This window comes from Rhinoraja longicauda, chromosome 17 (genome assembly GCF_053455715.1).
Source record: "Rhinoraja longicauda isolate Sanriku21f chromosome 17, sRhiLon1.1, whole genome shotgun sequence".
NCBI lineage: Eukaryota > Metazoa > Chordata > Chondrichthyes > Rajiformes > Arhynchobatidae > Rhinoraja > Rhinoraja longicauda.
In genome coordinates, this window is record NC_135969.1 from 20721295 (window position 1) to 20747347 (window position 26053).

The 26053-nt window shown below is 46.8% G+C and overlaps 2 protein-coding genes across 6 annotated transcripts in view; one reads left to right on the forward strand and one right to left on the reverse strand.

The window, feature by feature from the left end:
- Positions 1–26053, forward strand: part of LOC144601823 (zinc finger protein ZXDC-like) — a 47444-nt gene that overhangs the window by 20793 nt on the left and 598 nt on the right. The window contains exon 11 of one of the 2 annotated variants that reach the window (XR_013548373.1): positions 7220–8048. The exons of the other annotated variant lie outside the window; for it this stretch is intronic. The gene's annotated coding sequence lies outside the window, so the exon portion shown is untranslated. Of the gene's footprint in view, positions 1–7219; positions 8049–26053 lie in introns of those variants that run through there. 2 annotated transcript variants of the gene reach the window in all.
- cfap100 (cilia and flagella associated protein 100) overlaps positions 1–26053 on the reverse strand; it is a 31908-nt gene that overhangs the window by 3734 nt on the left and 2121 nt on the right. For 2 of the 4 annotated variants that reach the window (XM_078414278.1, XM_078414277.1), the window contains exons 3-13: positions 25109–25174; positions 18584–18684; positions 17475–17667; positions 17237–17304; positions 14102–14265; positions 8951–9031; positions 7099–7274; positions 5371–5455; positions 5060–5120; positions 4205–4356; positions 1901–2036 (exon numbers count right to left, since the gene is read on the reverse strand). In XM_078414278.1, coding sequence (XP_078270404.1) covers positions 1901–2036; positions 4205–4356; positions 5060–5120; positions 5371–5455; positions 7099–7274; positions 8951–9031; positions 14102–14265; positions 17237–17304; positions 17475–17667; positions 18584–18684; positions 25109–25174 — 1283 coding nt within the window. Of the gene's footprint in view, positions 1–1900; positions 2037–3192; positions 4357–5059; positions 5121–5370; positions 5456–7098; positions 7275–8950; positions 9032–14101; positions 14266–17236; positions 17305–17474; positions 17668–18583; positions 18685–25108; positions 25175–26053 lie in introns of those variants that run through there. The other 2 variants (XR_013548375.1, XM_078414279.1) reach the window with 2 other exon arrangements.

Consider the following 26053-nt stretch of genomic DNA (forward strand, 5'->3'; position numbering starts at 1 on the left):
GGTACATGGACAGACACGAGAGCCAGAGAGCTGTACAGCACGGCACAGGAACAGCCCTTCAACCCACCTTGTCCATTCAGTTCTCCAGCACTTTGTGATGCAGCTCTTTGGACTTTGGTCAGGCCACGTTTGGAGTATCACGTGCAGTTCTGGTCATCCCATTAAAGGAAGGATGTGAAGGCTTTGGAGAGGGTGCAAAGAAGGTTTACCAGAATTCTAATCAAAAAGAATTGCAGTTGCTGGTTTTATACCAAAGATAGACACAAAGTGCTGGAGAAACTCAGCAGGCCAGGCAGCATCTTTGGAGAACATGGATAGGTGACGCTTTGGGTCAGGATCCTTCTTCAGACCCTGGATTAGAGAGTTTCAGCTACAGGGAAAAGTTGGAGAGATAGGAATTGTTTTCTCTAGAATGTCGGAAGTTGAGGGGAGACTTGATAGAAATATATAAACTTAGGAGAGGCATAGACAGTGTGGACAGTCAAAACCTCGTTCCCAAAGTGGAAATGTCCAACACTCGAGGGCATAGCTATAAATTGAGAGCGGGAAGGTTTCACATTTGTGCAGGGCAAATGTTGTGGGGGGGGGGGGGGGGGGGTGGGGGCTGGAGCACACTGCCCCGGGTGGTGGGAGATAAGATAGTGGTGTTTGAGGCTTTTAGGAGCACATGGAAGTGCAGAGAATAAAGATATATGGATCATGTGCAGGCAGATGAGATAAGTTGAACTTGGCATCATATTTGGCAGAAACATTGTGGGCTGAAGGGCCTGTTCCTGTGCTGTACTATTCTATGTTCTACACCAACCAAGTTGGCTCACTGGGTTAGTCCCATTTGGCCCATGGTATAAACCCCTTCCTATCCAGAGTTGGCCATTTGTCCCCTGCCTGGAGTCTGCTGCCACAAGGTCACAGCTGATCTGATCTACACACTCTATTCCTCAGAACCCTTGCCTTTCTTGCCGACCACCGGAAATTACCGATTTCTATCTTGAATGCGCTCAGACCTTGATACTGGATTGGGTTAATCCAGGCAGCACTCTAGTAAATCTCTACTGCACCCTCTCGAAAGCCTCCACATCCTTCCTGTAATGTCACAACCAGAACAGCACACAATTCACCAAATGCAGCCTATCCAAAGTCCGATAAAGCTGCATTGTGACTTCCTGACTCCTATACTCAAGACAGTGAGAGTGAAGGATCAGTGATATTGCCAACTCAGGATGGTGTGGGCCTTGGAGGGGAACCTATGGATGGTGGTGTTCCCCTGAGCCTCCCGCCCTTGTCCTTGTTCGGAGGCGCGGTGGGTTTGGGAGGTGATGTCGGAGTAGCCTGGGTGAGTAACCGCACACATTGGATGATTGGGCTAATGCATGGGGAGTATTGGACGGCTCTGGAGTTTAGAAGGATGAAGGGGACCTCTTTCAAACCAACCAACCAAATAATGAAAGGCCTGCATAGAGTGAATGTGAAGAGGATGTTTCCACTAGTGGGAGAGTCTTGGACCAGAGATCACATCCTCAGAATAAAAGGACGTACCTTCAGAAAGGAGATGAGGAGGAATTTCTTTAGTCAGTGGGTGGTGAATCTGTGGAATTAATTCATTGCCACATGTGGCAGTGGAGGCCAAGTCAATGGGTATTTTTAAGGTGGCAATTGACAGGCTCGTGATTAATAAGGGTGCCAGGGGTTATGGGGAGAAGGCAGGAGAACGGGGTTGAGAGGGGAAGATAGATCAGCCATGATTGAATGGTGTAGTAGACTTGATGGGCTGAATTGCCTAATTCTGCTGCAATGACGAGATGATGAAGATTGTGCGGAGGATGCAGCCACCGTGCATCAGTGGAGAGAGAGACCTTGGCGGGACCCCAACCAGAGACAGGGGGGAGGGGGGGGGGGTTACCTGATCCTCGATGGTGCTCAGGCTGAAGGAGAACATTTTGGCCTTCAGCTCCAGCTCAGCAGCCCTGCTCTCCTCCTTGGCCACCGCCTCGTTCAATACGTTCAGCTGCTGCTTCAGGAAATCCGTCTCGCAGTTCCTGTCAGACGGAGCAGTCGTTACACCGTAACCAGTTCCAAAAACCTCTGCTCGCGGCCCAACTCAGGGCCACAGTTTCAGAATAAGGGGGAGGCCATTTAGAACTGAGATGAGGAAAAACCTTTTCAGTCAGAGAGTTGTGAATCTGTGGAATTCTCTGCCTCAGAAGGCAGTGGAGGCCAATTCTCTGAATGCATTCAAGAGAGAGCTAGATAGAGATCTTAAGGATAGCGGAGTCAGGGGGTATGGGGAGAAGGCAAGAACGGGGTACTGATTGAGAATGATCAGCCATGGTCACATTGAATGGTGGTGCTGGCTCGAAGGGCCGAATGACCTCCTCCTGCACCTATTGTCTATTGCCTAACTCATCTGTGCTGACCAGGATTCATAGCTGAGAAAGTCCCATTTGCCCTGTCACTCCCGCCTCCCCTCTCCCATCAGACAAGGGGGGTAGAGAAGTGTGAAAACACACACCTCCAGATTCAGAGACAGTTTCTTCCCAGCTGTTATCAGGCAACTGAAACGTCTTATCACCAACCACAGAGCAGCCCTGAGCTACCATCTGCCTCACTGAAGACCCTCGGTCTATCTTTAATCGGACTTTACTGGATTTTATCTTTCACGAAACATTATTCCCTTTACCATGTAACTGTACATTGTAATCATGTCTAGTCTTTCCGCTGACTGGTTAGCACACAACTAAAGCTTTTCACTGTAACTCGGGACATGTGGCAATAAACAAAACTAACTTCCCCAAATCCCTCTAAACATTACTGTCCATGTCTGAAGAAGGGTTCCGACCCAAAACATTGCCTACGGATATTCTCCAGAGATGCTGCTTGACCCGCCGAGTTACTCCAGCACTTTGCGCCTTTTGTGTAAATTTGCAACTGCAGTTCCTTGTTTCTACTCTTTATCTATGTATCTGTCTCAGGGTCCACTTGTTTATTATATTGTATTTTGAGAGGTCAATTGTAAGAGGAAAGTGTACAATAAAATAGGAGGACGCTTGGGAACATTGATGTGCAGATGGATCTCAGGGTGCAAGTCCATAGCACGCGCAAAGTGGCCAAACTACTTTAGTTTGTTACACTTAAAAGACAATTGGGACGAGTACATTTATAGGAAAAATGTAGAGGGACACGGGTCATACCCACCTTCAGGAAAACACGACGACAAAATGAGTAGGTAGGAACAGCAGATGCTGGTTTAAACCGAAGATAGACACAAAAAAGCTGGAGTAACTCAGCAGGGCAGACAGTATCTCTGGAGAAAAGGAATAGGTGACGTTTCGGGTCGAGACCCTTCTTCAGACTGAGAGTCAGAGGAACGAGAAACGAGAGATATCTACAGTGATTATAGAGAGATCTAGAACAAATGATTGAAAGATATGCAAAAAAATTAAAGATGATAAAGGAAACAGGCTATGGCTATGTGAGGGGCGACACTGGGCAACTAACATTTATTGGGCAGGTGACCAAAATCTTAATTAGAGTGCATGGTTAAGGTGTTTGTAAAGCAAAAGAGGGTACGGGGTTTATGGAGGGGATTCTTGACCTCAGAGTTTGGCCACGATCGGCTGTTGTGGAATGAGAATAATCTGATGTTCAGAAGGACAGGACTGAAGGGGAATCAGAGAGATGAAAGATGTCAAGCTGGAAAGGGCGCAGAGATTTACGCGGATGTTGCCAGGACTGGAGAGCCTGAGCTACAGGGAGAGGTTGGGCAGGCTAGGACTTTATTCCTTGAACCACAGGAGGCTGATGGGTGATCTTATAGAGGTGTGTAAAACTGTGAGAGGAATCGATAGGCTAAATGCAGTATTTTACCCAGAGTAGGGGAATCATGAACCAGAGGACATAGGTTTAAGGTGAGGGGGAAAGATTTCAAGGGAAGCTGGACTGCCGGTTGAGGTAGTGGAGGCAACGTTTAAGAAACATTTTGATAGGTACGTGGACAAGATAGATTTAGAGGGATATGGGCCAAATGCTTGCAGGTGGGACTTGTTTAGATGAGATGTGTTGGTCAGCATGGGCAAGTTGGGCCACATGGCCTAATTCCACACAGTATGACTCTATTACTATGAGGAGAGTGGGTGGAGGAGGATGCACAGCTGAGGAAGAGAGGAGGACACAGTAGAACTTGATAACTAGGAGCAACGTGGGGTACATTTTATGCTGCGCGTTTGCCATGGCCTGCTTGATCTCCTCCACCGCCTCCTCGGTCTCCTGGGAGTTCAAGATGAGGGACAGGTTCTGCTCCTCCAGCTCCGTGTAGATGTCCAGCAGCTGCTTGGGATCCGTGAAGTAAAGTTCCGGCTCCTGTGGATCACCAGAGGTCAGCGAGGAGAGAGGAAGAGCAGACGTGGACCCATCTCCCTGCCCCTCTCTCTCCCCCCTCCACCCTCCCGTCCTACGGAACACCGGAGGTTAGTGAGGAGAGGGGTACAGCAGGCGTGGACCCGTCTCCCTGCCCCTCTCTCTCCCCCCTCCACCCTCCCGTCCTACGGAACACCGGAGGTTAGTGAGGAGAGGGGTACAGCAGGCGTGGACCCGTCTCCCTGCCCCTCTCACACCCCACCCCCGGCCCTCTCCCACCCTCCCGAGCTGTGGAACACCGGAGGTTAGTGAGGAGAGGGGTACAGCAGCCGTGGCCCCGTCTCCCTGCCCCCACCCACCCCACCCCACCACAGTTCCGTCCCGCGTGTGTGGAAGCGGGGAAAGGGATGCAGCGATGCCCCCAGGGTGGAACAGCCTGTTGGGCCAAGGGAATGGGATGAGGGAAAGGGCAGTGGCTAACTGCAGGTTAACCAGCAGGTGGGGTGCAATGTTTAAGCAACATTCGGACAGCTACATGGCAAGGGCAGGTTTAGAGGGATATGGGCCAAACACAGGTGGGTAGGACTAGTATAGTTGGGGCATGTTGGTCAGAGTGGGCTGAAGGGCCTGTTTCTACGCTGTATGACGCTCTGATTTAGTGGTGATTGAGACTCTGAGGTGGAGTGGAAGTCAGAAGTAGACAAACCTCGTCACTGTCAGACCACTCCTGGTCTTCGGGCTTCGACTCGATGGAAATTGCGCTGCTCCTTGGGGGGAATGGAAAACAAAGAGTTAATGGGGTGGCTGGGGGTGAGAATCTGCACCCTCTCCTCAGCCTTCTCCCGCTCCATCCGGGAAAAGCATCCAAGCTGTCCACGGTCCATGCTGACAGCAATATTGCTGAGAGTATGGGGTTGAGAGGGAAAGATAGATGAGCCGTGATTGAATGGCAGAGCATACTAGATGGGCCAAATGGCCTAATTCTGCTCCGAGAACATGAACCGCGCTCTCACTTACTTCCTCCAGTCTGCGACGGTCTTGGTTACTACCGATCCCTGCCGCGTGATTCCAATGGGCTGCGCACCCGTCTTACTGGCCTGGCCTGGGATGGGGACAGGGAGGGAGAGCTGTATCAATACACACTCACATATCTCAGGCCACTGCCCACCTCTCCTAACGTCCTGTACAAATGTAACACAACATCCCAACTCCTAGACTCAACTCAGATTGGCACAAAGTGCTGGAGTAACTCAGCAGGTCAGGCAGCATCACAAGACAACATGGATAGGTGACGTCTCGGGTCGGCACCTTTCTTTAGACTGAACGTCACCTAACCATGATCTCCAGAGATGCTGTCTGACCCATTGAGTTACTGGCAGCATTTTGTATCTTTGGTATAAACCAGCATCCGCAGTTCATTTTTATTACATCCTGATCTCCCTGGCGGATGAAGGCCAGCAGGCCAAAAGCCTTCTTGACCACTCTTAGATCCCTTTGCTCTACAACGCTTCCTATCTACCCATGAGACCACCTGCAGGGAACTATGCACCTGCAATCCTAGATCACTCTGCTCTGCTACATTCACTGTCCACCTATGATGCCACTTTCAGGGAACGATGTGCCTATTTTCCTAGATCCCTCTGCTCTACAACACTCCCTGTCCACCTGTGACACCACTCTCAGGGAACTATGTACCTGTATTCCTCGATCCCTCTGCTCTTCAACACTCCCTGTCCATCTGTGATGAATTTTCCTGCACATTAGCGGCAATTTACAGAAGCCAATTAACCTACAAACCTGCTGTCTTTGGTATGTGAGAGGAACCCGGAGCACCCGGATAAAACTCACGTGGTCACAGTAAAGATGTGCAAACTCCATACAGACAGCACCCGAGATCAGTGAATCCGGGTCTTTCGCGCTGTGAGGCAGCAGTGCTACCCGCTGAACTGTCCAAATGGGACCGTGAAAAAGGAGCTACTAGTAAGCTTGCAGATGATAATGAAGTTGATGCTATAGGCAATGAAGATGGTCATCAAGAAATACAGCGGGCTCTTGATCAGCTGGGCAAGTGGGCTAAGGAATGGCTAATGGAGTTTAATTCAGATAAGTGCGAGGTCTCACATTTTGGGAAATCAAATCTTCGCAGTGAATGGCAGGGCCCTGGGGAGTGTTGTAGAGCAGAGGGATCTAGGGGTGCAGGTACATCGTTCCCTGAAAGTCGTGTCAAGGTAGACAGGGTGGTCAAGGATCCTTTTGGCACACTGGCCTTCATCAGTTGCCGTATTGTGTGTAGAAGTTGGGACGTTGTACAAGACGTTGGTGAGGTGGCACTTGGAGTATTGTGCTCAGTTTTGGTCACCCTGCTACAAGAAGGAAATCATAAAGCTGGAAAGGATGCAGAAAAGATTTACGAGGATGTTGCCAGGACTCAAGAGCCTGAGCTATCGGGAGAGGTTGGGCAGACTGGGAGTGCCACACTATGGGAGGGGTGGTACCAAGGGAGCGCCGCGCTGTGGGAGGGGCAGTATTGAGGGAGTGACACACTGGGAGGGGCAGTACTGAGGGAGTGACACACTGTGGGAGGGGCAGTACTGAAGGAGTGCCGCACTGTGGGAGGGGCAGTACTGTGGGAGGGGGGTACTGAAGGAGTGCCGCACTGGGGGGGGGGGGTACTGAAGGAGTGCCACACTGTGGGGGGGGCAGTACTGGGGCAGCGACACTGGCCATCGATTTGCTGATACTCACGTGAAATGACTGTCGGAGGTGCTTTTCTGACAATTTCTCTGGAACTGACTTTTGCCAACTTTATTTCCTTCTTCTTTTTCTCTTTGTTATCTCTCCACTCCTTGGGGGATAATTTCATCAGAAAATCCCTGTACACACGGTAATCCTTCAGCGTCTCTTCAAACTTGACGATATCACTGGCGGGTTAAGCAAGGACAGAAGTAAAGTGGTGTCAATAAGCTGGAAAGTGTGCAGAAGAGATTCACCATGACAGGTTGGATAGGCTGGGACTTTTTCCTTTGGAGCGTCGGAGGCTGGGGGGGAACTTATTGAGGCGCACAAGATCATGAGGGGCACGAATAAAGTGAGCGCTCACAGTCTTTTCCGCAGGGTAGAGGATTCTAAAACTTGTTAGCACAATAAACTCAACTTGACGTGGCCCTTCAATTGTCACCATCAAGAGTGCAACACCATGTATTCAGTCTGTCGATGAATGCTTCATCAAACATCTACAATTGTACGGCAGAAAGCACACCTACTGGTTGCATCAGGGCCTGCTTCAGTAACTCGAGTGCCCAGGAATGAAGGAGACTACAGAGAATGGTGGACATTGTCCGGCCCATCACAGCTAGACCTCCCCACCATCAAAGGGATCTACAGGAGGTGCTGCCTAAAAAAAGCAGCCACCCTGGCCACGCTCTCATCTCGCTGCTACCATCGGGAAGAAGGTACAGGAGCCTGAAAACCGTGACCTCCAGGTTCAAGAACAGCTTCTTCCCAGCAACCATCACTGCACAATACTAACCTCAGCAACTGTAATCTTCTATGGACTGTGTCTTTGGTTGCACGATGGACCGGTTTAACACTATTGTGGTCTGGTTGCTATTATTGATTAGTATATATTTATCTGTGCATTGCGTTTGCAGAACTGTGAAGCAGCTGCAAGTAAGAATTTATGTTGCCGGTACATATGACAACTAAACACGTGTAGGAAAGAACTGCAGATGCTGGTTTAAATTGAAGGTGGACACAAAATGCTGGAGTAACTCAGCGGGACAGGCAGCATCCTTAGAGAGAAGGAATGGGTGATGTTTCGGGTCGATACTCTTCTTCAGTCTGAAGCAGGGTCTCGACCTGAAATGTCACCCATTCCTTCTCTCCAGAGATGTTGCCTGTCCTGCTGAGTTACTCCAGCATTTTGTGTCTACCTTTGACAACTAAACATTATTGACTGTTGACAACGCAGCCTAAGATACCCCAATAGAACCCCCCAAATTCACAGAAAAAATGCTGGAGTAACTCAGCAGATTAGGCAGCAGGCAGCATCTCTGGAGAACATGGATAGGTTGGATAGGTGACGAGTCGGGAACCTTCTTCAGACTGATTATGCTGGGGGAAGAAAGCTGGGAGAGAGGAGAGGCAGGACAAACGTGGACACAGGTTAGAGGGGGTTCCAAATCCACAACCTCTCACATCAGCACCACCACCTGCAGGTTCGCCTCACATTCACACACTTAGAAATATCTCACCATTCCTTCTTTGTCCCCAAATTTAAATCCTGCAAAATACCAATTGATAGAGCAGACAGGATGGATAAACTCTGCACAGCTATTCTTGCATAAAAGGACGCAAGGTGTTGGAGTAACTCAGCGGGTCAGGCAGCATCTTTGGAGATCATGGATAGGTGACGTTTCAGGTCAGGCCCCTTCTTTAGATTGATTTCTTCTGCTGCTCTTACATTCTTTGGTCCAACTTCCTTCCTAAAAGCATCGTCTGCAATAAGACCCCAGTACCTCACCCTCACCCCAACCCCCACCCTCCCACGGGCCCTGTTATCAACACCCTTGTCCCCAGAGCCGGGTGCATTACTCACTTCTTCACGGACATCAGTTGGGTGGACAGCTTCTTCAACTCTGCAACTTTCTCCAGCTTCAGTTTGGTTTCCTGCTCCGCTCTGTAAAAGCAACCAGGGGCAACACTTACATTCTCACGAACTGAGAGGCATGATCCTGTCCTGACCTCTCATCTACCTCTGGAGACGCTCAGACTATCTTTAAACTGACTTTACTGGACTTTATTTTGTACTAAACATTATTCCCATTATCCTGTATCTGTACACCGTGGGTGGCTTGACTGTAATCATGTATTGTCTTTCCGCTGACTGGATACCACACAACAAAAAGCTTTTCACTGTACCTCGGTACACGTGACAATAGACTAAACTAAATTGAACTAAACTAATGGGATATTTATTCACAAAATGCTGGAGTAACTCAGCAGGTCAGGCAGCATCTCGGGAGAGAAGGAATGGGTGACGTTTCGGGTCGAGACCCTTCTTCAGACTGATGTCGGGGGTGGGACAAAGGAAGGATATAGGTGGAGACAGGAAGATAGAGGGAGATCTGGGAAGGAGGAGGGGAAGGGAGGGACAGAGGAGCTATCTGAAGTTGGAGAAGTCAACGTTCATACCACCGGGCCGCAAACTGCCCAGGCGAAATATGAGGTGCTGCTCCTCCAATTTCCGGCGGGCCTCACTATGGCACTGGAGGAGGCCCATGACAGAGAGGTCAGACTGGGAATGGGAGGGGGAGTTGAAGTGCTGGGCCACCGGGAGATCAGTGGCGTTAATGCGGACCGAGCGCAGGTGTTCAGCGAAGCGATCGCCGAGCCTGCGCTTGGTTTCGCCGATATAGATGAGTTGACATCTAGAGCAGCGGATGCAATAGATGAGGTTGGAGGAGGTGCAGGTGAACCTCTGTCTCACCTGGAAAGAATGTTTGGGTCCTTTGATGGAGTTGAGGGGGGAGGTAAAGGGACAGGTGTTGCATCTCGTGCGGTTGCAAGGGAAAGTGCCCGGGGTTAGGGTGGTTTGGGTAGGAAGGGACGAGTGGACCAGGGAGTTGCGGAGGGAACGGTCTCTGCGGAATGCAGAGAGGGGAGGGGATGGGAAGATATGGCCAGTGGTGGGGTCCTGTTGTAGGTGACGGAAATGTTGGTGGATGATATGTTGGATCCGCTGGCTGGTGGGGTGGAAGGTGAGAACGAGGGGGATCCTGTCCTTGTTGCGAGTGGGGGGAGGGGGAGCAAGAGCGGAGCTGCGGGATGTAACGAGGGGGATCCTGTCCTTGTTGTAACGAGGGGGATCCTGTCCTTGTTGAGTTTATAATGGGATATTTAGTTGAGTTTAAAGTTTAATCACGGAATTAGGCCCTTTGGTCCACCGCGTGCGTCTATGTCGACCATCGATCATCCGTTCACACCAGTTCTATGTTATCCCCACTTTCTCATCCACTCCCTGCACAATAGGGACAAATTACAGTGGGCGAATTAACCGACAATCCCGCACGTCTTTGGGAATGTGGTAGGAAACCAGAGCACCCGGAGGAAACCCACACGGTCGATCACAGGGAGAACGTGCACACGCAGGCAGCACCCGAGCCAGGATCGAACCCGGGTCTGGTGCTGCCAGCCAGCTGCTCTGCCATCTGCCCCATTGTACCACCCGTACATCGCTTGAGGTTTATGATAGTTTGATGTTTCTGGTGGTGGGTGTTCCTGTTGTAGGTTGCTGTTTTGGCAGTTTTTTTGCATTGGTAAACGTGGATCATTAAACTGCACAGGAACAGACCCTTCGGCTGAACATGATGCCACCAACTCTTCTCTACCTGCACATAATCCACATCCTTGCATTCCCTGCATGTCCATGTGCCTATTTAAAAACCTCTTAAACACCACGATTGTAAATACTTGATGTTACAATTGTAATAAACATTCTATTTAAAAATGAAGCACTCTGACCTGTGACCAGTAACAAATGTTGCCCTTTAACAGAGTGGTTATATTCGCCAAACCTGGCTGCCGTTTCACTGCACTGGTAAATTCATGAGGGGGATAGATAGGGAGAATGCACAGGGTCTTTTACCTAGAGCAGAGGCATCTAGAACCAGACATAGGTTTAAGGGGGAGGATTTAATAGGAATCTTTGGGCAATTTTTTCATACAGAGGGTGGTTGGTGTATGGAATGAGCTGCCAGAGGAGGGAGTTGAGGTAAGTATTATAACAAGATTTAAAAGACATTCGGACTGATACATGATAGGAAATGTTTAGAAAGATATGGAAAAGGACAAAGTGCTGGAGTAACTCAGCAGATCAGGCAGCATCTCTGGAATACATGGATACGTTTCTGATCGAGACCTTTTGGACTGATTGTGTGGAGGGCGGGGGGGGGGGGGTGAATAAAGCTGGAAAAGGGGAGAGGCAGGACAAAGCATGGCAGATAATAGGTCAACATAGGCAAGGGGGTGTGTGATAGGCAGATGTTTGGAACAAAGGTCAGAGATAAGAACAGAAGGTATGAGAAAGTTCAATGGTACTTTATTTGCCACATATACCAAGCTAGAGTGAAATCCATTTTTGCATACAGTACCAGAACATCGTCAGTACAAGAAGGGTTTGGAGAGTTGCGGTTAGGGCCGAACGTGTGTGGCAGGTGGGACGAGGGTAGTCGGGACATCTTGGTTGGCATGGGCAAGTTGTGCCGAAGGGCCTGTTTCCGGACTCTCTTTTTAATTAAGTTTAGAGATACAACGTGGAAACAGGCCCTTCGGCCCACCAAGTCCGCGCCGACCAGCGATCACCCCGTACACTAGCACTATCCTACTAGATCACTAGCTCACTAGAACCTTTCATCTCCAACTGCCGGCATGACGTTAACCGCCTCAAATTTTCCACTCCCCTGACTCACTCTAACCTCTCCCATCCTGAACGTGCAGCCATCCACTCACTCTGCAACAACCCTGACTTAGTCATCAAACCCGCTGACAAGGGAGGTGCTGGCGTGCTGACCTCTACCGGACCGAGGCCAGACGACAACTCTCAGACACCTCCGCCTACTTATCCTTGGACCATGACCCCACCGACGAGCACCAGACCTTTATCATCAACACCATCACGGACCTCACCATTTCCGGCGCTCTACCCTCTAATGCCTCCAACCTTATCGTTCCCCAGCCTCGCACGGCCCGATTTTACCTTCTACCTAAAATCCATAAACAGAACTGTCCTGGCAGACCCATTGTCTCTGCCTGCTCATGTTCCACCAAACTTATTTCCACCTACCTCGACTCCATCCTATCCCCGCTGGTCAAATCCCTCCCCACCTATGTCCAAAACACCTCACATGCTCTCCATCTCCTCGATAACTTCCGGTTTCCAGGCCCCCACTCCCTCATCTTTACCATGGATGTCCAGTCACTCTACACTTCCATCCCCCACAAGGATGGTCTTGAAGCCCTCCGTTTCTTCCTCGACCGTAGAACCAGCCAATCCCCATCTACTAACACTCTCCTCCGCCTAGCAGAGCTGGTTCTTACCCTCAACAACTTCTCCTTTGACTCCTCCCACTTCCTCCAAACCCGAGGCGTAGCTATGGGCACTCGCATGGGCCCTAGCTATGCCTGCCTCTTTGTCGGGTACGTCGAACAATCCCTGTTCCGGACGTACACTGGCCCCATCCCCGAACTCTACCTCCGCTACATCAACGACTGCATTGGTGCTACCTCTTGTACCCATGCAGAACTCACTGACTTCATACACTTCACTACCAATTTCATCCTATTCTTAAATATACTTGGACTATCTCCGACATCTCCCTACTGTTCCTGGACCTCACCATCTCCATCACAGGAGACAGACTAGTGACTGATATCTACTAAAAACCCACTGACTCGCACAGCTATCTGGACTACTGTCCCCTGCAAATAGGTCTATCCCCTACTCCTAATTCCTCCGTCTAGGCCGCATCTGCGCCCGGGATGAGGTGTTTCACATTAGGGCATCAGAGATGTCCTCATTCTTCAGGAAACAGGGCTTCCCCTCTTCCATTATAGATGAGGCTCTCACTGGGGCCTCTTCCATATCCCGCAGCTCCGCTCTTGCTCCCCCTCCCCCCATTCGTAACAAGGACAGAATCCCCCTCGTTCTCACCTTCCACCCCACCAGCCAGCGTATCCAACAAATCATCCGCCAACATTTCCGTCACCTACAACGGGACCCCACTACTGGCCACATCTTCCCATCCCCTCCCCTCTCTGCGTTCCGCAGAGACCGTTCCTTCCGTAACACCCTGGTCCACTAGACCCTTCCCACCCAAACCACCCCATCCCCGGGCACTTTCCCTGCAACTGCACGAGATGCAACACCTGTCCCTTTACCTCCCCCGTCAACTCCAAAAAAAGGACCCAGTCTTTCCAGGTGAGACAGAGGTTCACCTGCACCTCCTCCAACCTCATCTATTGTATCCGCTGCTCTAGATGTCAACTTCTTTACATCGGCGAAACCAAACACAGGCTCGGCGATCATTTCGCTCAACGCCTTCGCTCAGTCCGCCTTAACCAACCTGATCTCCCGGTGGCTGAGCACTTCAACTCCCCCTCCTACTCCCAGTCTGACCTTTCTGTCATGGGCCTCCTCCAGTGCCATAGTGAGTCCCACCGGAAGTTGGAGGAATAGCACCTCATATTTCGCTTGGGCAGCTTGCAGCCCAGCGGTATGAACATTGACTTCTCCAACTTTAGATAGTTCCTCTGTCCCTCTCTTCCCCTCCCCCTTCCCAGTTCTCCCTCTATCTTCCTGTTTCCACCCATATCCTTCCTTTGTCGCTCTACCCCCCCCCCCCCCCCCCACCTGACTTCAGTCATTTTGTGATACCTTCGATTTGTATCAGCATCTGCAGTTATTTTCCAGCACTATCCTACACTAGCGACAATTTACAATTTTTTAACAAAGCCAATTAACCTACAAACCTGCATGTCTTTGGAGTGTGGGAGGAAACTGGAGCACCTGGGGAAAACCCACCGGGTCACAGGGAGAGCGTACAAACTCCACACAGACAACACCCGCAGTCAGGATCTAACTTGGGTCTGGCACTGTGGGGCAGCAGCTCTACCGCTGGGCCACTGCCGCCCCAGACACTATGGACGGGCTGTTAGTCTGTTAGCAGAATGGAGAGAGTTCTGTCTTTACATCTGCATTGCCTGCACAGAGTTCTTGTCGTTCTCCTTGAGGAACTCGTCGAACATGGTCGCGTCCTCCTCCAGGTACCGCTCTGCCGTCTGCAGCTTCAGCTCTTCCACCGCCGCCGCCTCCTCCAGCTTCCTGATCTCGTCCTTCTTCATGGTCAGCGAGTACTGGACAAACAACGTGCCGGGCAGCGTTAGGAACCAGGCCAGGGCCTACACCACCCTCCGCTCCGCCCCGCCGCGCCGCGCGCACACACCCCTACTACAGCACACTGACACTCAGCTACTGCAAACGTATGGGCAACATGGAACAGTACAGCGCAGGAAGAGGCTCTTTGGCCCACAATGTCCGTGCCAAACACGATGTCAAGTTAAACGAATCTCCTGTGTCTGAATGTGATCCATATTCCTCCGTTCCCAGCATACCCATGTGTCTATCTAGAAGTCTCTTAAACGCCACTATCGTATCTGCCTCCACCACCACCCCTGGCAGCACGTTCCAGGACTCCACCTCCCTGGTGTAAAAAACACTGCACATCTTCTGTAAACTTTCTCCCTCTTGCCTTTAGCTACGCTCATAATAGGGAGGCAAATGCGCGTTGGCCTTCTATAAATGCAGCTGTAAGGGAGATTTTCTGAGTGAGAAATCTCAACATGGGCCAAATGCAGGCAAAGGGAGGGAACTAGCTTAAACGGGGCTTCCTGGATGGCATGGAGGAGTTGGGCCAAAGGGCCTGGTTCTGTGCCGTACAACTCAATTACTACAGATGCTGGAAATATGAGACAAACAGAGAATGGAGATGCAAGGAACTGCAGATGCTGGAATCTTGAGCAAAACACAGTACTGGAGGACCTCAGTAGATCAGGCACAGTAACTGGCGGGAATGGTTAGACAATGTTTAAGGTGGGGAACCCTACTTCAGACTACCCTGCTGGGCACACATTTCTCCCCCCATCTCCCAGTCCCTCCCCCTTTCAGTCACCCTGCTCCTTTCCCCTCCTTCATACCCTCATCCCCAATTTCCCTTTAACCCCCACCTCCCTCTCTTTCACCTCCCCCATCCCCAACCAGCCATATCCCTCTCTCCGGCTGTATATCTCACTCCTCTGTGAACAGGTGATCGATGGTTGGCATGGACTCTGGGCCGAATGGCCTGTTTCCATGCTGTGTCTCTAAGGTAAAGTAACGGGTCAACAGCTTCACAGATATTAATGGAATCCAGGGACAGGGGCCACAGAGCCGTAGAGCATGGAAATGGGCCGGTTGACCAATCTTGTCCAAGCCAACCAAGTTGCCATAATGGGCTAGTCCCATTCGCATGCATTTTGCCCGTATCCCTCTAAACCCTTCCTATCCATTCTTAGGCCCCCTCGGTCATGGCTGACCATGGGTGATGCATCCTAGTTGGCTGCTTGCTCCACACCTCGGCTGGAGCAGCGTCGCTTGTGGCTGAAGAGACCAATGCGGGAGTGACAGTCTCTGTCGCAAAGGCCACATTTGTGTGTGGTCTCTCGTCTGTTGAAGTTGCTGCGCTCCTTTCTGCGTGCCCGCTTGTCTGCCGCTGCATTCATCAGTTTCTCTTCCCCCGTTTTAAGATGTTGGTTCAGGGTACCTCTCCACCTCGTACGGTCAGCTGCAAGGCTCTCCCAGGACTCCACATTGATGTCGAGAACCTTCAAATCTCTCTTGCAGACATCCTTGTAACATAGCTGGGGGCGGCCGATGGTTCTCCTCCCAGATGTCAGCTCTCCATAGAGGATGTCTTTTGGAATACGGCCATCCTCCATGCGGTGGACATGGCCCAGCCACCGCAGCCTGCACTGCCTGAGTAGAGTGTACATACTCGGAAGGCCAGCGCAAGACAGAATCTCGGCGTTGGACACTCTGTCTTGCCAGGATATACCCAGGATACGGCGGATGCTTCTAAGGTGGAAGGTGTTGAGTCTTCTCCCCAGTCTGGCATACGTAGTCCATGTCTCACTGCCGTACAGCAGTGTGCTGTTTACACAGGCGTTGTAGACTGCTATCTTTGTCTTCACTGTCAGCTTTGGATTGGTCCACACTCGAGTTGTGAGGCGAGCGAGAATTGTAGCTGCCTTCCCGATTCTCTTGTCAATCTCAGTGTCCAAGGAGAGGATGTCGGTGATGGTGGAGCCGAACTGATGGACGGCATCGAGTTCGTAGTCATCGATGGTGATGACAGGCAGTGCCTCGGTATCGTATCCTCCCCCAGGACGTTCGTCTTCTTCAGGCTGATGGTCAGCCCAAATCCTTGCAAGCCCGATAGAAGCGGTCCATCAGTGACTGTAGTTCCTGCTGGGTGTGGGACACAACTGCTGCGTCATCGGCGAACAACATGTCTCTGATGAGAGCTTCACGTACTTTTGTCTTGACTCTGAGGCGGGTGAGGTTGAAGAGCCTGCCGTCTGATCTAGTACGCAGGTAGATCCCCTCTGTTGCGGTGCCGAAGGCATGTTTCAGGAACAGAGCGAAGAAAATCCCAAAGAGTGTGGGAGCGAGGACACAGCATTGTTTGACGCCACTGCGGATGTTGAAGGGCTCCGAGAAGCTGCCATTGAACTGCACTGTCTCCATCGTGTTGATGTGGAAAGATTCTATCATGCTCTGCAGTTTTGGTGGGCAGCCGATCTTTGGAAGAGCCTTGAATAGGCCATCTCTGCTCACGAAGTCGAACGTGAGGTCAATGAAAGCAATATACAGGGGCATCCGCCATTAGCTGCACTTCTCCTGGAGCTGGCGATATGGATTCCTATCCATATATCTGTGCAAATTTAATAGGAACCTGAGGGACAACATTTTCACAGAGTGTGGTGAGTATGTAGATCCAGCTGCCACAGGAGGTAGTTGAGGCTAATAACAATACTTAACAGACACTTGGACAGGTACATGGATAGGAAAGGTTTAGAGGTCTATGGGGTAAATGCAAGCAGGTGGGACTAGTGCACATGAATCGTCTTGGTCGGCATGGGCCAGTTGGGCCGAAGGGCTTGTTTCCGTGCTGGACGACTCTACTATGATACTGCAGCTCGGATCAACAAGGAAAGCGAACAGCCGTCAGAGTTACCCAGAAATGGTAGGAACCGAAAGAAATTCGTGCTGAAATAGTGAGAAAGTCACCTCAAGGGTAAACATCTCCCGCTTCTTGTGGATGTAATCGTTCAACGTTTCCTTCTCGATGTGACGATCTGAAACAACACGCAGTTACAAACCTGCTGGGAGATGGTGGGTGGGAGATGGTGGGGGTGGTAGGGGGGGTGGTAGGGAGGGAAGGAGGGAGGGAGAGAGGGAGGGAGGGAGAAAGTCTGACCACGAGTGTGTGATGGGACGGTGCGGAAGGAGCTTTACTTAAGTTCACCTCTCGTGATTTTAACCTTCCATGAGGGGTCACTTTTTAGCGCGGAGAGCTTCTTCACATTGGCTTGGTGCTCCGCCTCCGGGTCAACCTCCAGCTCCTCCTCCTCCTTCAGTGGTTTGCCTTGTTTCGCGTTCACACGAGCGGCGTACGTAACCTTCTCGTAAATCTTCAATTTCTTTAGTCCCTCTTTTTCCTGTTCCCAGAAGCAAGAAGCAGATTAGGCAGTGGGATTAGTGTGGGATTGTTACAGGGCTGTGGGGAGAGACGGGGTAGTGGGATTGATACAGGGCAATGGGGTTAGTGTGGGATTGATACAGGGCAGTGGGATTAGTGTGGGAGTGATACAGGGCTGTGGGGAGAGAGTGGGGCAGAGGGAGTAGTGTGGGATTGATACAGGGCGGTGTGGGACAGTGGGATTAATACAGGGCGTTGTGGGACAGTGGGATTAGTGTGGGAGTGATACAATGTGGGGAGAGTGGGGCAGTGGGGGATTGATACAGGGCGGTGGGGAGAGAGTGGGGTTAGTGGGGATTGATACAGGGCGGTGTTTGACAGTGGGATTGATACAGGGCGTTGTCGGGCAGTGAGATTAGTTTGGGATTGATACAGGGCTGTGGGGAGAGTGGGGCGGTGGGGTTGATATTGGGCGGTGGGGAGAGAATGGGGTTAGTGGGGATTGATACAGGGCGGTGGGGAGAGAGTGGGACAGTGGGTTAGTGTGGGATTGCTACAGGGCTGTGGGGAGAGTGGGGCGGTGGGGTTAGTGTGGGATTGATACTGGGCGGTGGGGAGGGAGTGGGGTTAGTGTGGGATTGATACAGGGCGGTGGGGAGGGAGTGGGGTTAGTGTGGGATTGATACAGGGCGGTGGGGAGGGAGTGGGGTTAGTGTGGGATTGATACAGGGCGGTGGGGAGGGAGTGGGGTTAGTGTGGGATTGATATTGGACGGTGGGGAAAGTGAAGAGTTAATGGGATTGGTTTGAAATTTCATTTTAACGGTTATAATGGGCCAAATGGCGTCTCACTGTTTCAAAGCCTCGGGCTGTCTGTCAAAGGTAGACCACATATAGTTTAGTTCCTGCACCTTGCAGATGGAATTGAAGTAGTACCTTTCTTTTCTCTTCCCTCTCGATATCGCGAAGGGTAAAGATATCACAATCACGAGGCAGCTTGAACGGGTTACGATTTGCTTTTATCCGCTGAACACAGTCTGTGGGAGAGAACAGAAACTGTTTTGTTTTGCACAGTCGATAAACATTCTCCGTTCTCATGGCAGTCCCCGGTGGTGCCGGAGTGTGGCGACTCGCCCCAAACACTGTCCACTAGCACCCACCACAATCACTTTACCCCCTTACAGCTCTGTTTGAGAACCAAAGTGCATACGTTTATGGCGATGGGAGGAGAGGGAGAGGGAGGGAGGAGATTTAATAGGAATCTGAGGGGCAACTTTTCCACACGGTGGGTGGAGGATTAATGGAACGAGTTGCCAGTGGGGGGTAGTTGAGGCAGATACTCGAACAACATTTAAACGTATAAGATTATTAAGGGGTTGGACATGTTAGAGGCAGGAAACATGTTCCCAATGTTGGGGGAGTCCAGAACAAGGGGCCACAGTTTAAGAATAAGGAGTAGGCCATTTAGAACTGAGATGAGGAAAAAAAAAATCAGTCAGAGTTGTGAATCTATGGAATTCTCTGCCTCAGAAGGCAGTGGAGGCCAATTCTCTGAACGCATTCAAGAGAGAGCTAGATAGAGCTCTTAAGGATAGCGGAGTCAGGGGGTATGGGGAGAAGGCAGGAACGGGGTACTGATTGAGAATGATCAGCCATGATCACATTGAATGGCGGTGCTGGCTCGAAGGGCCGAATGGCCTCCTCCTATTGTCTATTGTTTAGAGGGATACGGGCCAAACGCAGGGAGGTGGGACTAGTGTAGACGGGACATGTTGGTCGGTGTGGTTAAGTTGGGCCACACTCAGTCCACGCTGTATGACTATGACTCCAATTGTAAACTTATCGGGATTTCTAGCAACATCACAAGTGAATTTCAAATGTTGTTTTAGTACCTGCCTCAACTACCCCGTCTGGCAAAAAAAAAAGAAGACACAGAGTACTGGAGTAACTCAGCGGGCCAGGCGGCATCCCAGGAGGACATGGATAGGTGACGTTTCACAGAGTACTGGAGTAACTCAGCGGGCCAGGCGGCATCCCAGGAGGACATGGATAGGTGACGTTTCACAGAGTACTGGAGTAACTCAGCGGGCCAGGCGGCATCCCAGGAGGACATGGATAGGTGACGTTTCAGGTCACCTATTGAGTGTGAGGAAGAGTCCAGATCCGAAATTCCACCTATCCATGTTCTCCGGAGATGCTGCCTGACCCGCTGAGTTATTCCAGCACCTGGTTTCTGTTTTTGAAAGCCACCATCTGCCATTCCTTGTGACTACCAACAAGGCGTGGTGGTGCAGCAGAAGAGTTGCTGCTTTACAGCGCTGGAGTCCTGGGTTCGATGCTGACTACGGGTGCTGCCTGTGCGGAGTTTTATTTATTTATTTATTTATTTTTATTTATTTATTTTTTTTAAAAAAATTTTTTTTTTTTTTTTTTTTTTTTTTTTTTTTTTTTTTTTTTTGAAAAGCATATGTACAAATCGAAATAAGAAAAAACACATTTGTTACAAAGTTCTTACATAGCTTCAATTTTTAAATTTTTGAAGAGAGAAAGTAAAAATAAAAATATAAAACTATAAACTTGGGGAGAGAGAGAGTAAGAGGGTTAAAAAAAAAGAAAAAAGGATCTAACAATAAAAATTAACGGGAGTAGATCCGGGAGACAAAAACCACAGCTGTACATCCAACCCCCAACTCAAGTTTCAACTTTTTATTTAAATTTTTATTTTTATTTTAGTCCTGTGCCAAGCCCATTTACTTTTCTAAAAATTCAATAAATGGAGACCATATTTTTAAAAATAACTCAGGTTTGTCGATTAAGGCAAACCTTATTTTTTCCAAATGCAGGGTCTCTGTCATTTCCATAGTCCACATTTTAATTGTGGGGGTTATTGGTTTTTTCCAAAATTTAAGTATTAGTTTTTTCGCAGTTATTAGACTGTAATCAAGAAAATGTACCTGGCTTACTGTAAAATTTGTAGTATGTTCTGATAATCCTAATATAATTAATTTTGGGTCCATATCTAATTTTTTATTAATAACTTTAGAAACTATTTTAAAAATCTCCAACCAGAAGTTTTGCATTTTTATACAAGTTACGAAAATATGAGTTAAATTAGCTTCTTGAAATTGACATTTATCACACATAGGAGAGATACTAGGAAAAATCCTATTTAATTTCGTCTTCGAATAATGTAATCTATGTATTATTTTAAATTGTATTAGGGAATGTCTAGTATTCAATGAACATTGATGTATATGTTGTAAACTTTCATCCCATATATCTTGCATTATAACTTGATTCAATTCGTCCTCCCATGCTCGTCTATAAGATTCTGATGACGGAATGTCAATGTCAAGGAGAATATTGTAAATAAAAGATATTAATTTATTTGAGTTATAATGTCGATTCAGGCATACATCAAGTATTTCTGGACCTCTAAACTTATATTCTTGCATGTGTGATTTTACATAATCTCTAAGTTGTAAATATCTAAAATAATTATTAACATGTAATCCGTACTTCTGCTGTAACTCCTGAAACGAAAGAAAAGTTCCCTTATGATAAAGATCTCCCACCCTTTTGATTCCATAACTTTTCCATTGAGCAAAGCCTCTATCTAAGACAGACGGTTTAAAAGAAGGATTATTCGCAATAGGAAGGAAAACAGATAATTTACTCAATTTTAACGTAAGCTTTAATTGTTTCCAGGTACGGATAACACTATGTATAATGGAATTACCTCCATATGTTTTTTTATTTAAATTTATTGGAGCTAAGAGGATCGCACCAATATCGAATGGTAAACAATCCTCTTTCTCCATCTTTAACCAATCCGGTTGTTGATCAGAATCATCCAACCAGCAGGTTATATTTTTAATATTAACCGCCCAATAATAAAATAAAAAGTTAGGTAAAGCAATTCCTCCATTAATTTTAGACTTACATAAGTGTCTTTTATTTATTCTATGAGTCTTGTAGTCCCAAATAAAATTAGTAACAATTGAATCAATTTAAAAAAAAAACTTTTTTGGAAGGTAGATCGGAATTGCTTGAAATAAGTATAGTAGCTGTGGCAGAAAGATCATCTTTATAGCATTACTACGACCAACTAATGATATAGGAAGTGTTTTCCAAAATTGGATATTTCTGTGTAATTTAACAAGTAAAGGAGGAAAATTTGATTTAAATAAAGAAGTATATTTCCTAGTCACGTAAATTCCAAGATATTTAAACTTTTCACAGGCAATTTTGAAAGGAAATTGTTGAAGTATGGCCGGATTATGCTCCATTATTGGCATAATTTCACTTTTATACCAGTTAATTCTATAACCTGAAAATGAACCAAATTGAGTTGAGATTTAATAAATTCGGAATGCTAATTTCTGGCTTTGTAATATATATTAATACATCATCCGCATATAAAGAAATTTTATTGGTTGTATGTTTAGTGTTGTAGCCATAAATATGTGAATTTGATCTAATACTCTCAGCAAGTGGTTCTATAATTAGGGCAAATAAAAGTGGTGATAGTGGACATCCTTGTCTACAACCCCTAGCTAAATGAAATTTAGATGACAGCATTTGATTAGTTAATATTCTAGCTGTTGGGGATGTATATAAAAGTTTCACCCATGCACAAAAATTTTCACCTAGTTGAAATTTTTCCATCACTGAGAAAAGATAAGGCCATTCTACTTGATCAAATGCTTTTTCAGCATCTAGCGAGATGATTGCTAAATCTTCATTTAATAATCTATTTGAATAAATTATATTAAACAAGCGTCTCAAATTGAAAAATGAATATCGTTTGGCTATAAAGCCTGATTGATCGGGGTGTATCAATTTGTCTATAACTAGACTTAATCTCTGAGCTAAGATTTTCGCTAATATCTTCTGATCAGTATTTAAAAGAGCTATCGCCCTATACGAACCAGGGTCTTCAGAATCCTTATCTTTTTTAGGAATGAGGATTATTGTTGATTCAGTCAGAGTTTGTGGCAATCTCTGTTGTTTAAAGGCGTGACTATATACAGTTTGCAAACGTGGAGAGATCAAACCACTGAATTTTTTATAAAACTCATTATTTAAGCCATCGGGGCCAGGAGTCTTCCCATTTTTCATGGATTTAATAGTCTCTTCAACATCTTTCATAGTTATTTCTGCGCCCAGTAAATTTCTATCACTCACATTCAAACCAGGAAGGTTACATTCCTGCAAAAACTTTTGCATCTGCGCAGAAGTATCTGTTATTTTTGATGAATATAATGACTGATAAAATTGCAAAAATCTCTGATTAATATCCTTAGGTAGTTTAAGCAAATCTCCATTTTCTGATCTAATTTTATGAATTGTAGAATCATCTTCTAATTTACGGAGTTGACGTGCTAGCAATTTCTGTGGTTTATCTCCAAATTCAAAATGTTTTTGTTTAGTATATTGAAAAAGCCTTAAAATATGAGCTGAAAGGATATAATTTAACTTATATTTGAGAACTGCAATTTTATTATGTATTTCAATAGAGGGAGCGATGGCATTTGTTATGTCTAACTGTCTTATCTGACTTTCCAGGTCATTCTGTTCAGCTCGGTTCTTCTTGTTTTGAGACGCTTGAAAAGCAATAATACATCCTCTCACAAACGCTTTAAATGTTTCCCAAAGCAGGGACGCAGGTGTTTCAGGAAGGTCATTTGCGTTAAAAAAAATCTCAAATTGCGATTTAAGATAGTCATAACATGCTTTTTCATTTAAGATTTGCGGGTTAAATCTCCAATTAGTCTGTTTCCCCATTGCTCCTTGGAGTTTTACCCTAAATGTTAAAGGGGCATGATCGGATATAATAATATTATGATATTTTGAATTATACGTATAAGGAATAAGTTTGGAGTCCACCAAGAAATAATCAATTCTTGAATAAGTTTTATGCACAGGTGAATAAAATGAATACTCTCGGCCTGAAGGATTATCAATCCTCCAAACATCTTTTATATTTGCATTATTTATATAAGAGTTTAATAATTCACACGACTTGGATTTTGTTTTCCTTTGAGTTGAAGATCTATCCAAATAAGGATCTAATGTACAATTTAAATCTCCTCCAATTATCAAATTATATTGTCCAAATTCTGGAATGGTATTAAATATTTTTTTTAAAAATAACGGATTATCAAAATTTGGTGCGTAGACATTCACCAATATCAATTTTGTAGAATATAGTTCTCCCACTAATATAACATATCTACCTTCAGTATCGACTATAGAGGAAGTATTTATAAATGGTATACCCTTACGAATTAAAATAGCAACACCTCTTGATTTGAAGGGAAACGATGAGTGAAATACTTTATCAATCCATTTGCCTTTCAGTCTATTATGTGCTACATTTTTTAGATGAGTTTCCTGAAGGAACATTATGTCTGCATCAATAGATTTTAAATGTGAAAGTACTTTACCTCTTTTAATTGGTTCATTAACACCCTTGACATTCCAACTACAAAATGTAATACCTTTAACCCCTGTTTTCCTAATAGAATCTTGCATCTTAACCGATAAATGGTCTATAATAAAGCAAATGGTCTGGCACCCGGACTACAACATTTTTCTTGAATGAGGGGTGGATGATTTTTTGTACAGCGTAGAGTGCCTCCCGGAAATATCTCCCAAAAGTATATAATTTCTGAAAAAAGACATAATAATAAAAGTTAAATCTAAAAAAAAAATCAATATCTAAAAGGTTAAAAGAGTGCAGGAAAAAAGAAGAGACAACTAAAGCTACAACTACAATTAGTGCAGTTAGTGTTAGCCACCCTATGGTGGCAAAAAATCTAAGGACTTCCGTAAGATGTAAAAAAAAATTAATACTAGCTCCGTTTGTTAACAGTTATTATTTGTTTTTTGTTTTTTAAAAAGAGAGATAAACTTATACTTCTTATTAGTTATTAACCGTAACTAATAATTATTAATTAAAAAAAAACATGTATATTTTTATTAATCATCACTAATAAGAAGTATAAGTAATATTTGATTTATGTAAACCTTACTTTGAATACTTAATTAATACACTTTAGATAGAAAAATTGATTTAATATAGACTAATTAGTTTCGGGCCTGCCCCCCTGTGCGGAGTTTGCAGGTTCTCCCTCCCCGTGGCTCTGGGTGCTCCGCTTTCCTCCCACGCTCCAGAGATTTGCAGGTTTGGAGGTTAATTGTACATTGTCCCTGGTATGTCGGGCAGAGCTGGTGTACAGGGATGCTGATCGGCGTGGACTGGGTGGGTGGCAGAGCCTGTCTCTATGGTTTATCTCTAAACTAAATTAAAGATCACTTGACTGTGACTGCCAGTCTCTTTGACAGCGTTCTCCAGACTCTTTGATATTCTCCGAGCTCTCCAAACAATTCATTCTATTGAATCTCTTACAAACAAAAAGCCAACACGTCAAACATTGCAGCGTCATTATTACCTACCTGGGACTTTGGGCACATCCACCTTTTCTTCTAGTTGCTCCAAAGGCTGGAAGCTCGCATCTGATACTGGGGGTGGGAGTGGGAGAAGAGTGAGAAAGTAGACGTTGCTGATACGGACCAGACCAATAATACCCAAGTATCAAACCGAGAAATAAGTTCACGCAGTTACCAGTTCTTGTTCAAATAATTGGCATTGGATACAAGACTCAGAATAGTTATATTTAGCTCTTTGGGCTAAAGGAATCAAGGGATATGGGGAAACAGCAGGAACGGGGTATTGATTTTGGATGACCAGCCATGATCATATTGAATGGCGGTGCTGGCATGAAGGGCCGAATGGCCTACTCCCGCACCTATTTTTCTATGCTTCTAACAGTATTTTCGTTTGATTCAACGTATGTGTTGGGACAGTGTAGAGGGACCTTCACTCTCTATCGATCTACGGTGCCTGCCATGGGGACATTGAATATAATTGACCCATTGACGGACTGTACACTGCAAGGGCCAGGAAGTGAGCGGGCAAGATCATCTCTGACCCCTCTCACCCTGGCCACAAACTCTTCGAAGCACTTCCCTCTGGAAGGCGACCCCGGACTGTCAAAGCCGCCACAGCCAGACATAAAAACAGTTTTTTTCCCCACGAGTGATAGTTCCACTCAATAACCAAAGTCTGTAGTCTCTTTTATGCTCTGGTTTATTTTCACCCACATGTTTAGACCGTAATGTTGTATCCTTATTGTTTTGATGTGGTTATGCTTTATTCATAATTGTTAACTGTGTTTGCGCTGTCATTTGTGAGCGGAGCACCAAGGCACATTCCTTGTATATGCACATACTTGGCCAATAAACTTATTCATTCATTCATTCATTCATAATTCTGAATTAATCATATTGATCATCATAACAGGTATAACAGAGCTTTATTTGTCGTTCGGTACCGAAGTA